We start from the raw sequence: 16,498 nt of genomic DNA, 5'->3' as shown, positions 1-16,498 counted from the left end.
TCTAAATAAGAGTCAATTTATCAAGAATCCCATCAAACTGAAATAAATATATTTTCTTGACTTGTGATTTTCTTGATAGTTGTTCTTAATGGATTTAATCAGTTTTTTTAAGCTTATATATTAGTACAAGCAATTTTAGAGAAACAAGCTCCTTAAACTCTACCAGAAATGGCGGCTGATCCTTCGGTTCTTGGGATGCAAGCCAGGGCTTCATATACTGCATAATACTCTCGCATTTAGTATTAGGTTTAAACTTAAAAGTGTACATCATATATGCACAAGATTTTTTAAAGTTCTTGTCCTGAAAATTTGCTTCAGAATCTACATATATTTTGAATAACATGGAGGAGAGAAACGGCGAAGTGGATGATATTTTGCTGCCAGGGTTCAGATTTCATCCAACTGATGAAGAACTTGTAGGGTTTTATCTGAAAAAGAAGATCCAACAGAAACCGCTCTCCATCGAGCTTATAAAGCAACTCGATATCTATAAGTTTGATCCATGGGATCTTCCAAGTAAGTTCAAGAAATACATGACCACATTCTTGATATCTCTTCACCCATGTGCTACGTGGACCTTCGATGTTAGATTTGATTTGTGTAAGAATATTGTGTATATATAGAGTTGGCGGCGACCGGAGAAAAAGAATGGTACTTCTACTGTCCCAGGGACAGAAAATACAGGAACAGTACACGTCCTAACCGTGTTACCGGCGCTGGATTTTGGAAAGCCACGGGCACAGACAGGCCAATCTACTCCTCCGAAGGATCGAAATGCATCGGCTTGAAAAAATCCCTTGTCTTCTACAAAGGCAGAGCGACTAAAGGGATCAAAACTGATTGGATGATGCATGAGTTTCGGTTACCTTCTGTCTCAGACTCAGCTTTATCCACAAGATATTTGGACAAATTACAAATTCCCGCAAATGTAAGAACCTTAAACTTTGTACCCGCTGTTCATCTTTTTCTTACGACAATAATGAAAAAAATTGTGATGTACGTATATGTTTGTTAGTTTTTTCAGGAAGCATGGGCGATATGTCGGATTTTCAAGAAAGCTAACTCGAATACACAAAGGGCTATCTCTAATTCTTGGGAGTCTCCAGCATCGGATACAAACCCTGTTCTTGTAAACAAGATTGAGTTCAGTTCCAGCAATGTGACATGTTCAGATCAAACAAAATATCCACCCGTTGGATTCAGTTTCTCCGGCAGTGACGTTCAACAGTTATCCGCTGCTAGTTTCTCTCTTCCTCAACCATGCAAACTAGTTTATGATCAAATGGAAGACAAACCAAATCAAATATCAATTTTTCATGGATATACATCTGATCCAGTCTCACAATGTACCATTAATGACACTTCAAATTCCTTGCTGCTGGAGAATATCTCGAGATCCATGCTTGAATATTTTGATACGGGCTCAGATATAACAGATTTTAGCACGTTGAGTGAGCAATGCCACCACATCTCAGCTGTGTTTGCCGAGGATGCACAAGGAAATCTTGGCCAACGTGAAGAGTTGGTGCAAAATCATGTGGAACAATTTGATGTGAATATGGGATTTGGTTTTAGTTTTCCATCGAGTTTAGGTGATGCATGGAGGTCTAATTTGCTGTGGGATTCTTCTCCTTGTCCTAGTGAATTGTCTGCTAACTATTCTACAGACAATTGTAACGGTTGACCCGTGGTAGCTAGTAATAGTACATTGCATGGTTCTTTCATTTGTTTCTAAATTTACCATTTCTTTTTAGTTTTCTACATTTTTTGGTACTGATACCTTGTAGTGATGCAAAACAACTAAAATCTGAATCGTGTAGGATCACAAAAATAATTTTGACAAAGTTAAAAATTACGTCCATATAAATATTTAACCTAAAAATTAACTTACTTAAAAAAAGATAAATGTTAATTCAGTAGTCTGTCAATAGGGGTTTCTCTTTAAAATGAATGATCCGCTCGGAAATCTCGTATGTGAATTTTTTGGCCCCATCTCCAAAGAACACTTATTTTTGACATGCCTTTCAAAAAAAATGAAGATAAAGCCCCAAAAAACAAACTCCTTGGCTAAAAGAGTGTCCAAAAATGATCTCAGGCCCAAGTGGAAACTTCAGGTCTTGGATGAAAGCTTTTCCTTCGCATTCCTGTATCTTCAAAACTTTCTTCACAATCTTTCACCCACACCAAGAAAGCTCTAATGATCCTGATAAACCATAAAACCACAACAACAATCGTTTGCACGGACCGCTGTCATTTAAATGCATGGAAGGGTCAAAGACTGGAAAAACAAAAGCCTGCCTTTCCCTCACAGCACCACCAGCCAATAGTTCTCCACCGAAAGCACGGCTGACAACCTTCAGATTCTGGATAATCTAGATCTCTTGTACTCGGCAGGTCTCAACTCTCAAGTGAGGCATCTGGTAATCATGAAAAAGGGTCGGATCAATGGAAATCATTACATAAACAGGATTTGAAGATAAATTGACAAGTAGAAAGCTCAGGCAAAACTCCCAAGATAGAACAAATACTTCCCTATGTAATCAATCATGGTATTCTATGTGCCAAACCAGATACATCAGTTCTCAGAATTTTCGTTCAATTCAATCCCATGAGCTTATTTTGAGCACAAACAAAAGGGTCGCAATTCGTAAATGGACTCCTGAATAAAGATCACCACTCACTTTTACCAGTTGTTGAAAATTATCCTTGTCATGTATTAACATGAAACAAATCAAGACAATGGATAACATTTGTAAGTAGATGGGGAAGTTCATTAGAGCCTCTACAAAAATCTCAGACCCATGAAGCCAAGATGCTAACTAGAGTGATACCTCGTGGATGAGCCCACTACCCTTGGCCCATCCCTAGCCCAAATGGAAGACAGACCCATTAAAATCAGGTTTGAGTGTTTAGTTAATTCATTCACTATATTGTTTTTCAGCAACATCCTTAGCTGCTCTCCACTTATATCCTCAGCCTCTGACTTGAGCGTCGGAGGGGCTACGCTAGGACACCCTCCTGGCCCCCTTCTAACAGTCTTATTCGTGATTTCAGGCTCGGGACAAATTTGAAACATGCGTCTGGACTAGTGACACTTGCTAGAATCGGACCCAAAATTTCCCGTGAGTATCACTTGGCGCCGTCTGTGGGAACATTTGTGTTGAGACGTGGAGATGGTAGGGAGGAGAGGGAGCAGAAGAGTTAACTCAGCATCATCGCGTCCTCAGATAGGGACCTGAACAATCTCATGCTGAGGCGAGGCATGAATAGCCGCGTCTCGAGACGAGGCAGGAACAACCCCGTCAGGAGACAAGAACTGAACAACCTCATCACGGGACTAGGACCGAGCAACCCTGTCCCAATGAGAATGTGGGAAACTTGACCCTGAAACAATTGAGTCAATTTATTACCCGGACAGTGGACGAGGCCATGAAGAGGAACCAAGAATCTATGTTCGCTGAGGAGCAGGCCACTCTCCAGGAGCGAGAGGAAAATGCTGAGGGCCAGCAGAGCAGGATTGAAGAGACACAGCCCCTCTCAAGCGAAGAGAATATGGATATGGGAGAGATGTGAAAGGAAATACGGATGTTGAAGCAGCAGTTGGGGAGCAGAGCGCCGGTACCCAAGAGAGGGAGTCCTTTTTTCACTAGCCATCTTGAAAGAAGGGCTTCTTCCAAATTTCCGACAGTCAAACGTGGGAGAGTATGACAGACATACCCGAAGAAAACTTGGGGAGATTTGAGAATGCGGCTTTTTTGCATCAGTATTCGGATGGAGTCAGGTGCAGGATGTTTCTGGGCACGTTGGTGAGGTCAGCCCAGCAATGGTTTAATACCCTGCAGCCCAACTCCATACAGTCTTTCGAGGATTTTTCTACAGCTTTCTTGCACTGATTTGCTAGCAGCAAGCGGCACCGAAAAAATTATTCGAGCCTATTTGTGATGAAACAACAAGAGTCTGAAACTTTGCGAGAATTTGTCCAGCGTTTCAATAGCGCAGCGCTGGAAATACCAGCGGCTACTCCTGACATCATGATAAGTGCTTTTACCCAAGGGCTGAGGGGAGGAGAATTTTTCAAGTCTTTGGTCAAGAAACCTCCGTCGAGCTATGATGATTTGTTGGCTCGGGCGGGGAAGTATGTGCATCTAAAGGACGCCCAGTGGTACAACAGGACGGAGCAGCGGCCAGGGGGAGGAAGAGTTGAGGGAGCGGAGAGAGGAGGAAGGAAGAGGGGTGCAGGTGAAAGGGAGGAGGACAGAACTAGAGGTAGAGGGCAATTTTCCTCACATGTTCCTCTGAATAGGAGTCCGGATAAAGTGATGGAGGTGAGAGAATCAGGGGAGAGGGGGGAGAAGTCGCAGAGAATGGAGAGTAGTGCTAGGTTTCCGCCGCTGGGTAGGCAAGAAGAGTCTTCATTCGGGAGTGAGCTGAGATCTCGCCCTTCCCCTAGGTGAGGTCGAGGCCCTCCGTGGATAAATCAGATGGTTGGAGAGCAGAGGAGGGAAGGTCGAGGTCAGGATATGCCTCGGGAGCCCGTCGAACCGAGGAGGGGAGTGAATGAGGTCAACCACCCTACGAGAGGAATGATTCATATGATCTCGGGGGGGTACCACTGATGGAGATTTCGGGCGAGCTCGGAAAGCGCATGGGAGAAGGTTGGAGAACTTTGAAATATCTAGAGGTACAGACTTACCCCAGGATCCTGTCATCAATTTTTGGGCCGGAAGACCTCCGAGGCGTTGTGGCTCCACATAATGATGCCTTTGTGGTGACGACCACAGTTGTCAATTATGATGTGGCACGGATCTTTATTGATAATGGCAGCTCCATGAATATCTTGTTCAAGAGCACTCTGGATCAGATGAAGGTGGAGGGATTTGAGTTTGAGCCAATCTGATCTAATCCTCTATATGGGTTTGCATGACATGCCATCCCGCCGCTGGGTCATATTGTCCTTCCTCTATCTTTGGGACATGAACCTCGGCGAGTAACAAAGATGACAACATTTACCATGGTGGACACCCCCTAAGCGTACAATGGAATTCTGGGGCGACCAACCCAAAAAGATTTCAGAGCGGTGGCGTCCACATATCATCAGAAGCTAAAGTTTCCTGTAGAGAAGGGGGTTGGAGTCATGTGCGGGGACCAGAAAGTTGCACGTCGGGGTTATGAAGGAATAATAAAAGAAGAGGGAAAGAGGGCACGTGTGGAGGTTAATATGATCAGAAGAGGAAGGAGCGGGTTGCCCGTGGTGAGGAAGGAGGTTCAGGAGGTGATGGATGAAGAGCCGGAGGTCATAACATTGGGACTCGGAAATAAGATGCTCAGAATAGCCCCTGACCTTGACACAAGGGTTAGGGAGGAACTCATTACTTTCTTACATGCCAATCTCAGCGTGTTCGCTTGGTCAGCTCAAGAGCTCACTGGGACGACCCTGGGTGTGGCGGAGCATCGGTTGAACATCTTTCCGAATGTCCGCCCCGTAAAATAGAAGAAAAGACACTTCGGATCTGAGAAAGATAAAGTTATACGAAAATAGGTGGGTGAGTTGCTTGAGGCTGGGCACATTCGGGAAGTGCAATTTCCTACTTGGCTATCGAATGTCGTCCTAGTCCCAAAGAGTTAAGGGAAGTGGAGGATGTGTGTGGACTTCAAAGACCTCAACAAGGCATGTCCTGAAGATTGTTATCATTTGCCCCGAATAGATCAAATTGGTGGACTCCACAGCTGGACACCAATATCTGTGCATGTTAGATGCTTATCAGGGGTACCACCAAATCCCCTTGGCTGCGGAGGACCAGGATAAAGTGAGTTTTATCACTTCTGAAGGGACTTTTTGTTACGTGATCATGCCCTTCGGACTCAAAAATGCTGGAGCCACATATCAACGATTGATGGATAAAGTCTTTTCTGAGCAGGTGGGAACGAATGTCGAAGTGTACGTGGACGACATCATGGTCAAGTCGAAGGATCCAACTCAGCTCATACCTGATTTATTGGAGACCTTTTCCACCCTCAGGTTCTATGGGCTGAAGTTGAACTCTCTAAAGTGTATATTTGGGGTGAGGAGTGGGAAGTTTCTGGGTTATATGGTGACAGAGAGGGGGATTGAGGCTAACCCCGATAAGGTTCGAGCTATTCAAGATATGGTTCCTCCTCGAGGACTCAATGATGTGCAAAAGTTAACAGGGAGGATTGCTGCGCTGGCGAGGATTATCTCGAGATCTGCTCACAGAAGCTTACCGTTCTTCCGGACTTTGCAAAAGGCGAAAAAATTTGAATGGAATCCGGATTGTGAGAAAGCTTTTGGAGATTTGAAAAAGCACCTTGCTGAGTTGTCTGTTCTGGCCAAACCGGCAGCAGGTGAGCCCTTGTGGGTATATCTATCTGTCACCGAGGGAGCTGTAAGTTCGGTCCTTGTCAAGCTAGAGGGATCAAATCAACAGCCAGTCTATTATGTCTCACATGCACTCAAGGGGCAGAGAAAAGGTACTCAAGGTTGGAAAAACTGGCTTTGGCCTTAATGATGACAACGAGACGTTTGAGACCCTACTTCCTATCTCATCCAATTGTGGTTCTCACCAATAGTCCATTGGAGAGGATCTTAACTCATTCAGATATGTCTGACCGTTTGATTAAGTGGACTACTGAACTGGGAGAGTATGATATTCAGTATGAGCCGAGAACATCTATTAAAGCGCAGGCCTTAGCCGATTTTTTGGCTGAGACTGTACATCAGGAGAATGAGGACCCTTGGAAAGTGTATGTGGATGACTCCTCGTCAAAGGCTGGAAGTGGAGTGGGAGTAGTACTGATTTCGCCAGCTGGGGAGGAGGTGAAGTTAGCGGTAAGGTTGGACTTTCGAGCATCCAACAATGAGGCAGAGTATGAGGCTGTGTTTGCAGGACTTCGAGCAGCCAGAAACGTGGGAGCTACCCGGGTACTTATTTTTTCTGACTCACATCTGGTAGCACAGCAGATGAAGGGAGTATATGATGTGAAAGATGAAAAACTTATTGAGTATGCTCAAGAAGTGGACAGATTCAGAGAGAAATTCACATAGATTACGTTTGAACAGATTCCTAGGAAAGAAAATGAAAAGGCGGACACTCTATAGACAAAATGGCTGGAACAATGGGAATTTGGAAGAATAGAAATGTGGTATTCCAAATCGAACTCACACCTCACACGAGTTCGCCTGCAGCTGAACAAGAGGATGAGGATTGGAGGACTGGTATTGTTGCGTGTTTTCTTGATTGCTCGCAAGCGCACGATATCAAATTATAGTAAAATGTAAGTAGAGTACGAGTGTCGATCCCACGAGGAATGTAAACTAAAATTATATCAATGCTTGTAATTAAAATAGTCTCAACTTTTAGATAAATTAAAAGAGATTTGGTTTACTCAAATGAATTAATTGAAAATAGATAACTAATCAAATCACCGAGTTGAGAAATAACAATGAGAGAAAATATCTAGAGAAATGATTTCACCAAGTTTCCACGATAATTTTTCCCAGTTTAATTTATATTCATGAATTCCAATTATTTAATGACTAAGAACACTTAATTATTTTATTCCCCATTTCCCAAGTGACGAATAAAATGTATCAATCAAACTTCGATTCGATTATTCCTAATAAAATCTAAGTTTAATTGATAAATGCAAACAATGTTCTTACCTAATCCTCGCTAAAGTTATGGCCAGTAAATTGTAGTGAAATAAACACAGAGAAACACAATTAAATATAAAATGAAATTCAATCATATGAAATAACCACGTCAAATTATCGTATCCACGAAGCTACATCATTCTCTAGACTGCAGAATTAGTTCATCACGAAATCGAAATAAAAACAATGCATGTTCAAAGTTTTAGACATCGAAATGCGAGAAAATATAAACACGAAAGAACAGATAACAAATCCGAAGTATCGTCTCTGTCCCCAGATTCGTCGTTCTTCGTATTTGTAATCGATCTATGCGCGCCTGGTCTTCGTCTCGTGTTAGCTCCGACTCTTTTCTCTGTATGTTCTCTAAAAACGGCGTCCCCTCTTCTGAACCCTCGATTTCCTTTTTATCCCCCCGTCTGGGCCGCGAGTCGAAGCCCATTTAATCTTGTTTCGCCGCTATTAGCGCCGCGGCGCTGAGTAAGTGGCGCCTAGGCGCCCGTCAATTATGAAGGTTAGCGCCGCGGCGCTTGTTCCTTAGCGCCTAAGCGCTTGACTCTCGGCTTTTAGCGCCTAGGCGCTGTTTAGGCAGCGCCTCGGCGCTTATACTTCGGCACTGATGCGCCGTGGCGCCTCTTGGGCAGCGCCTAGGCGCTTGTGTTTCGCACAAATGAGCGCTGTGGCGCTAGTTTTGGCGCTGTGGTTCTCGTCTATCGCAGTTTTACGCTCAAAAACATCTATAATTGCTCTAAACCATCAACTAGTTGTATATCCCCTGCACTACACAAAAACAACAAAAAACCATGCGTAATTCTGTTCGAAACCAGCATAGATCAAAAGGATTAACATATAAATTAAGTGCAATTCTTGTACTTATCAAACCCTCTAAACTTGAACTTTTGCTAGTCCCGAGCAAAATAAAGTAAAAATAGGAATGCAGACTTAAGCAAGAAGGTAATACTGACAACTATAGTCATGGATATACAAAAAGTGACAGTGGCCTCAGATTTATTTATTTTCATGTGATTCGTATTTGCTCGAGAGTCACGTGCGTGTGTGATGTGTCAATGTTTATTTACCTCATCGAATGCGCAAATAGATTCACAATGCCTAATCGCCTTATAAACTTAAGAAATCCTCAACTCGGTGCAACTCACACTTCATTAACATACACATTTACTTACACAGATCACAAAGGACTTTATTGGTGATTATTTGGCTCAAAAGATAGTCAACATAAGTATACCAAAGATGAAGTCACACAATGAGATGCTTGCATGCAAATGATTAAAGTCTATACTCGTTAACCATGTTTATCATGGTATCCATAAGCTTGACTTGAACAAATTTTCTCCACTAGTATATTGGATAAATGTGACAAGGTTAATAGGTCTTGTAGGCTTGTAACGTTAGGCTACGGCTCATGACTACAATAAAGGTATGGAGATCAAGATTTGAGAGAAATATTTGAACTTCATCAATTTCACTCATTTTCATTCTCTTTTCATTCACCATCCACTTATTATATTTTTCTCATTCATATCTTTCCTCTCCCATATATTTTCTTTTTCACATCTCTTTTTTTCTTTTTTTTTTGAACTCCTTTCTGCACATTCAATTTTTTATTTTTCTTTTCAAGGAGTATTTGAATCATTCCAACGCCAATGAACTTATTTCTCTCAAAATTTAGGTAGGACAATAAGTGCATAAGTTTCATTGGGTAGTTGTTGTTGGATGTAGAATAGATACAAGTGGGGGCTAATTGTGTGTCATTGACACACACCACTTGATTTTTAGTAGGCTCAAAGTGGGACACTGGGGATATTTCATTTTTTTTTGATAGGCTCAAAGGCTCAAAACGGCTCCAAAGATCGCCTAAATCATTCCTATGTCACATATTATCCGTATTTCGCCTCGAAAAGTGTTCAAACAAGTTCTAGACTTCTGTCAATCCATTAGTCAACTCATACAAACCAATCACACACAATTTTCAATCAAAATGATAAATGAAATAGGTGCACAAAGAAAAAAACAAGCATCTCAATCTACTCGAGGCTCGATGAGCTAACAATTGATAATGAATAAGGAAGATAGGCCCAAAGATATTGAGAAAAATTTCCTAGATCATCTCTGTGTTCGAAAAAGTGTCAGTTAATGTCAAGCGAGAATTACTAAAAATCAGACTTCTCTCGTTTAATTAGCATCACAGGCACACAAATTTTCTCTGAGCACCGATAATATCAACAAACATGACAGTGCATTAAAATGTGACTCCCAAGTAATCATGAAAACATTCCTGCTTCAGACTCACGATTTTATTTTCATCATCGGCCTCACGATAGCTTATCCATGACTAGTCCTAACAATTTTAACATGCAATAAACAATTTTTTTTTTAAACGAGAAGTGCAGGGAATAACTGATCAAGCAATTCCTAAAATAAGAACGAAAACTGAAACTCAAAAGTAACAAAGAGTAAAGCAGAGTAAATAAAAAGTAACGACAGTAGACGACCCCCCCAAACTTAAGTACGTGCATTGTCCCCAATGTACAGTAATAAAGCAAGAAAAACAGGGGAGTACGTATCTCATACAGCAAGTATCAGGACTCGCTGTCCTTGCCTGACAGCTCAGGCTCCTCCTCATCATCATCAGGTCCATGTCCAAATGTAAGCGGCGGTGGGAATGACTCACCAGATGGACTAGTAGCAGGGTAATGCTGCGCAAGCACGCAATGATAATCATACACGTACTCCTGGTGCTCGCACGTCATCCACAATAATCTCTCCAACTTACGCTCGACTTCATCCATCCGGGGGCTGTCAGTCTGTGCACGTGAATTCTGTGGGGCAGGCTGTGTCGGTGCACCACTGCCTGAAGCTTCTCTTGAACCACGAATAACCATTTGTCTTCTCCTATCCATCGGGAGGGGTCCAGACAGTGATATATCACCTTTTGTATGCAGTAATGTCTCATTATCATCCCACATGACCCCCGCTGCATGACAGAGGTCGGTGATAGTCGATGAATGGGGCATGCTAATAGTGGATGTACCTCTAGCCGCCTGCAAAATAGATGTCATAATCACCCGGCTTGCGTCCACTGTCCTGCCGGTGAGGATACAAAAGACCAATGCTGCCTTTGTCTTTGTCACGTCAGACACATGCCCAGATGGCATCAACCGCGAGGCCACAAAGTGATACCAGTTGTAGGCCTCCCTTTTCATCGACGTCGCTGGGAATCTGACCGGGGCTCGTTGATTGTTGAGTTTCCAAACTGTACCCGGTTCACAAAGTGTGTTTATGACTGTGTCGTCGGGGTACGGTTCTCTCATGAACAGTGTGTACCCGTCTGTCTCATAATCTGGCATCGAATACAGCGAATTGATCGTTGTGCTGTCGAAGGCAACCATCCGCCCTCGAATCCTCACGTGAATTTTCTCATGCTTAACTTTCAGATTCGCATAAAACTCCCTCACAGGGGACATCACAGCATCAGCCGGGGGCTTAACAAATTCGCCCCAATTCATTGCTCGAGCACGAGTCAATGTAGCACAATTTGGGTGGCTCTGATCCATGCCGCGCTCTCTATGCATGTTTTTCTCTAATAGTTTCATATAATTCTCGGCGGCAACTGCATCCCAGAACCGTCGTCTATCAAAGCTGGCATTAGACGACTCGCCCTCCCCAGATGGACCCTGTTTACTTTTTTTTTTCGGAGGCATTTTTCAATTCAAAATCAACTCGCTCAACACCTTTCCACAATAACTCAAACAATATTCCAATAATCAAGCAACCACAGTATTAACACAAGCAATCAATTACCAATCCCGCCAACATGCACTATTCCAAATCCAATAATTCTTAACAACAACTCACAGAGGCAATTTTTCAAACACCTTATGTGTACCAACCCAAGAATACAATTACTCTAAATCACGAGCAAAAGCGTCAAGAATCACAATACCTTACGATATGGTATCCACACGATGATTGCAATTTGGTCGGTGTCGGCTCGATGTAGAAGTTACGTCAAAATTCTTCTCCAAAGGCCTTAAGAGTAGGATATGAAGATGGATTTTGCTTGGGAGAGATTAGTGTGGTGTCTCGTGGTGTTTAGAGAAGGAATACGGTGGTGGTGGCGACGTTTTCTCGATGGAGGCGCTTGGGAGACGGCGGCATTTTCTCTGAGTTTGATTTAGAAGAATGAACTGAACCCTCTTTTTTTTAAAAAAAAAACACGAACTAGCGCCGCGGCGCTGAGTAAGTAGCGCCGCGGTGCTTAACCTTTCGGCTTTAAGCGCTGCGGCGCTTCCTTGGCCGCGCCTAGGCGCCATTCAGGTGCAACTTTTGCCAAAGTGAGTTCGTTGCTTGCCTTGTTTCAACTTGTACCTACATAAAAACACATAAATCAGTATCTAATCTTCACATGCCAAATTAAATAAAAAGATAACGTAAAATCAGTTATACTACTGAAAATAAAAGAAAAGCAAATAAAAAAAACGAAAGCAATAAAAGATACTGGTTGGGTTGCCTCCCAACAAGCGCTTGGTTTAACGTCGTCAGCCCGACTATCACTAGACTGCTCAAGGTGGGTCGTATGATTTCTTGGATGCCCTTATTGCCACCAGTTGACCTTCAACTTCAATGGTCATCTTTGCTCATTTCACGTCAATGCTGGCTCCAACAGCAGCCAATAATGGTCGTCCTAGAATGACGTGAACGTTTTGACTATTCTCCATGTCAAGTACCACGAACTCTGCTAGAACCTTCAATTTGTCGATCTGAAGTTCAACATATTCCACAATACCCAACGGTGTCCTGATCGATTTATCTGACATCTGTAAGCTTAGTCCCGTGGGCCTCATCCTGCTCAATCCAAGTTTCTCGTAGAGAGAACTTGGCATTATATTTATGCTCTCTCCTGAGTCACAGATAGTTTTTTCCACTAAATGACCCCCTATTTCACATGGCATAATAAATTCATCGGGATCTAGCAACTTCTGAGGACGATTTCTTCGTGTTCCTTCGGTAAATTCACCTTCCACCTGATCTGCAAACTCATTATTAGTGTGTAGGTTCTTGAGATCTTCAAGACCTTTTTTCTATTGAAATTCAGCTTGTAATTGTAAAAATCTCTGGGGGTAGGGAAGTAAAGAAATATCAATGCATTGATTTAAATCATACCTCTCATATTTCTTATCTTGGGCTCTTTTGGTTGGAGTTGGCTTTTCATCCCGAACAGGTGTGGGTTCAACCTCCTTCTCTTCTCTGCCTACCACACCAAACTCTTCATGCTGTATAAAAATGGCATTCACTTCTCTCAGATTTGGATCTGCAGTCTTTTGGACTGCGCCTGACGGTTGAGACGTGAGTTGCATTGTTATCTGGCCTACTTGCGATTCAAGGATTTTAAAGGTAGCACCAATACTTGCCATGTGGGTCTCTAAGTTGTCAAGCCTAGACTCAGTCCTAGCCATCCTCTTACCAGATTCAGAAACGAATGTCCCGACCAAGTCCTCAAATGATGGATTTCCTTTCCCATTTGATGTATTGAACCCCGGTGGAGGATTCAACACATTCTTTTTGTTTGCGTATGAAAAATTCTTATGATTTCTCAATCCCGGATGATAAGTATTAGGGGGAGAGTTACCTCGATATCTTCCATAGCTTCCAAAATTCTTGTTGTTGATGTATTGCACTTCTTCAGGAATTTGCGATTCTTCAACAACAAATGATGCTCCCTCAGTGTTTGATGTACTCACTTTATTCATAGTCACTATCTGTGTAGTCAATGCTGATACTTGTGCAGTGACTGATGTGATAGTATCCACAGCATAAACTCCAGCAATTCTCTGAACTTCTAATCTCTCAGATGGCCATTGGTAGCTATTAATAGTCATCTGCTCAAGCAAGTCATAGGCTTGAGCAGAAGATTTGGCAAAGATTGTGTCACCTGCCGCTGCATCCACTGTTGTACGTGTCTGACCATTCAATCCATTATAGAAAAGCTCGATTTGTACCCAGTCTTCAAAACCATGATTTGGGCACCTCCGCAACAACTCCTTATACCTTTCCCACGCCTCATAGAGTTGCTCAAAATCATTCTACCTGAAAGTACTGATCTCAATCTTCAACTGTGCAGACTTTGCAGGGGGGAAATATTTAGACAGAAACCTTGTTGCAAGCTCTTGCCACGTTGTAATGCTCCCCAGCGGAAGTGATTGGAGCCATCCTCTTGCTTGGTCCCTGAGAGAAAATGGAAACAAACGCAATCTAATAATATCGTCAGGAACATTATTAATTTTTACCGTATCTGTGATTTCCAAGAAGGTTCTCAGGTGAACGTGAGGCTCTGAAGTAGCAGTTCCAGCGAACTGGTTTGTTGAACCATATTGATCAGGGCAGGCTTCAGCTTGAAATTGTTGGCATTTATGTTCCCCTGAGCAATGCCAGAATAATGTGCATTGATCAGTGGTCTTAAGTGATATCTGATCGGTATAGCCTCTAGCGGCATATGTCTGTCATTCTCTCTGTTCTCAACCATGGCTAGGATTTCTTCCCTTCTATCTTTTCTTGGCCTCCGTGCAGTTCTTTCGATTTCTGGATCAAAGATAAGCAAGTCAGGGCTTTGCGATCTTCGCATGCACTGTCACACAGAGAAAAATGAATGACTCAATCGATATAAAATAAAAATAAAGGCTCTAAATTAAAATCTAGACTAATTGGTAACAATACTAATATAAATTCAAATATTGACACTCCCTAGCAACGGCGCCAAAATTTTTTTTCGTGTTTTCTTGATTGCTCGCAAGCGCACGATATCAAGTTATTGTAAAATGTAAGTAGAGTACGAGTGTCGATCCCACGAGGAGTGTAAACTAAAATTATATCAATGCTTGTAATTAAAATAGTCTCAACTTTATTTAAAAAAAATTAAAAGAGATTTGGTTTACTCAAATGAATTAATTGAAAATAGATAACTAATCAAATCACCGAGTTGAAAAATAACAATGAGAGAAAATATCTAGAGAAATGATTTCACCAAGTTTCCACGATAATTTTTCCCAGTTTAATTTATATTCATGAATTCCAATTATTTAATGACTAAGAACACTTAATTATTTTATTCCCCCTTTCCCAAGTGACGAATAAAATGTATCAATCAAACTTCGATTCAATTATTCCTAATAAAATCTATGTTTAATTGATAGATGCAAACAATGTTCTTACCTAAGCCTCGCTAAAGTTATACGTCTTCCGAACGATATAAACATTCAACGATGTTTGTCTAATGATCTATAATCCTAGTCCCACTCCCGAGTTATAGAATTAATCAAACAACACACAATTTATGGCCAGTAAATTGCAGTTAAATAAACACAGAGAAACACAATTAAATATAAAATGAAATTCAACCATATGAAATAATCACGTCAAATTATCGTATCCACAAAGCTACATCATTCTCTAGACTGCAGAATTAGTTCATCACGAAATCGAAATAAAAACAATGCATGTTCAAAGTTTTAGACATCTAAATGCGAGAAAATATAAACACGAAAGAACAGATAACAAATCCGAAGTGTCGTCTCTATCCCCAGATTCGTCGTTCTTTGTATTTGTAATCGATCTTCGCGCGCCTGGTCTTCGTCTCGTGTTAGCTCCGACTCTTTTCTCTGTATGTTCTCTAAAAACGGCATCCCCTCTTCTGAACCCTCGATTTCCTTTTTATCCCCCCATCTGGGCCGCGAATCGAAGCCCATTTAATCTTGTTTCACCGCTATTAGCGCCGCGGCGCCGAGTAAGTGGCGCTCAATTATGAAGGTTAGCACCGCGACGCTTGTTCCTTAGGGCCTAAGCGCTTGACTCTCGGCGTTTAGCACCTCGGCGCTTATACTTCGGCACTGGTGCGCCGCGGCGCCTCTTGGGCGGCGCCTAGGCGCTTGTGTTTCGCACAAATGAGCGCTGTGGAGCTAGTTTTGGCGCTGCGGTTCTCGTCTATCGCAGTTTCACGCTCAAAAACATCTATAATTGCTCTAAACCATCAACTAGTTGTATATCCCCTGCACGACACAAAAACAACAAAAAACCACGCGTAATTCTGTTCGAAACCAGCATAGATAAAAAAGATTAACATATAAATTAAGTGCAATTCTTGCACTTATCAGGTATGATGAACTATTTGAAAGAGGGAATGCTTCCTGATAACCCTCGCGAAGCTCGTGAGTTGAACACAAAGTGTTCGCGTTATGTGATAGTCGAAGAAGTGTTGTACCGAAGGTATTTTGCAGGGCCTCTCCTTCGGTGTCTGAGTTATCAAGAGGCTGATTATGTGCTCCGGGAAGTTCATGAGGGGTCTTGTGGAAATCACCTGGGAGCTTATGCTTTGGCTAGGAAAGTGTTGCTCGCGGGTTACTGTTGGCCCTCAGTGTTTAATGACGCCCAAGAACTAGTAATGTCCTCTGACAGTTGTCAATGTCACGCACGTTTACATCACCAGCCATCCGCGCTGATGGAGACTATCTTAGCCGCCTGTCCTTTTGACCAGTGGAGAATGGATATTGTGGGTCCTTTTCCTATAGCTCTTGCTTAGAAGAAGTTCCTATTGGTAGCAGTCGAATAGTTTTCGAAATGGGTGGAAGCAGAGCCTTTGGCCAGAATCACTGAGAGTGATGTCCTGAAGTTCTTGTGGATGAGTATAGTATGTAGATACGGGGTACCTAGGAGACTGATATCCAATAATAAGAGACAGTTCCAAGGGGCCAAGATCCAAGCTTGGTGTAAAGAGATGAAGATCCAACAAGTCTTTACATCTATAGCTTACCCGCA

The 16,498-nt window shown here is 42.3% G+C and overlaps 3 protein-coding genes across 3 annotated transcripts; all 3 read left to right on the top strand.

The window, feature by feature from the left end:
* Positions 1–286: 286 nt before the first annotated feature.
* LOC142556868 (NAC domain-containing protein 19-like) lies at positions 287–3,573 on the top strand. Its single transcript, XM_075668366.1, has 4 exons — positions 287–516; positions 624–928; positions 1,025–1,673; positions 3,419–3,573. Exons 1-4 carry the CDS (start codon positions 342–344, stop codon positions 3,571–3,573), a joined length of 1,284 nt encoding a protein of 427 aa, XP_075524481.1. The 5' UTR covers positions 287–341.
* Positions 3,574–6,619: 3,046 nt separating this feature from the next.
* On the top strand, positions 6,620–7,063 carry LOC142556867 (uncharacterized). The gene has a single exon (XM_075668364.1). It carries the CDS (start codon positions 6,620–6,622, stop codon positions 7,061–7,063), a length of 444 nt encoding a protein of 147 aa, XP_075524479.1.
* An 8,779-nt stretch (positions 7,064–15,842) lies between these two features.
* On the top strand, positions 15,843–16,262 carry LOC142556866 (uncharacterized). Its single transcript, XM_075668363.1, has one exon. The coding sequence runs from the start codon at positions 15,843–15,845 to the stop codon at positions 16,260–16,262; it is 420 nt and encodes a 139-aa protein (XP_075524478.1).
* The last annotated feature ends 236 nt before the right edge of the window (positions 16,263–16,498 follow it).

This window comes from Primulina tabacum, chromosome 9, assembly GCF_025594145.1.
Source record: "Primulina tabacum isolate GXHZ01 chromosome 9, ASM2559414v2, whole genome shotgun sequence".
In the NCBI taxonomy this organism is placed as follows: Eukaryota; Viridiplantae; Streptophyta; class Magnoliopsida; order Lamiales; family Gesneriaceae; genus Primulina; species Primulina tabacum.
Note: the sequence above shows the minus strand (reverse complement) of the source record. Positions and strands in the feature narration are given on the sequence as shown.

Coding starts and splice junctions, on each gene's coding strand:
- LOC142556868 (XM_075668366.1), top strand. CDS start 342: ATGGAGGAGAGAAACGGCGAAGTGGATGATATTTTGCTGCCAGGGTTC. Junction 517..623: donor TGATCCATGGGATCTTCCAA/GTAAGTTCAAGA, acceptor GTGTATATATAG/AGTTGGCGGCGACCGGAGAA. Junction 1,674..3,418: donor TAACTATTCTACAGACAATT/GTAACGGTTGAC, acceptor TTACCCGGACAG/TGGACGAGGCCATGAAGAGG.
- LOC142556867 (XM_075668364.1), top strand. CDS start 6,620: ATGTCTGACCGTTTGATTAAGTGGACTACTGAACTGGGAGAGTATGAT.
- LOC142556866 (XM_075668363.1), top strand. CDS start 15,843: ATGAACTATTTGAAAGAGGGAATGCTTCCTGATAACCCTCGCGAAGCT.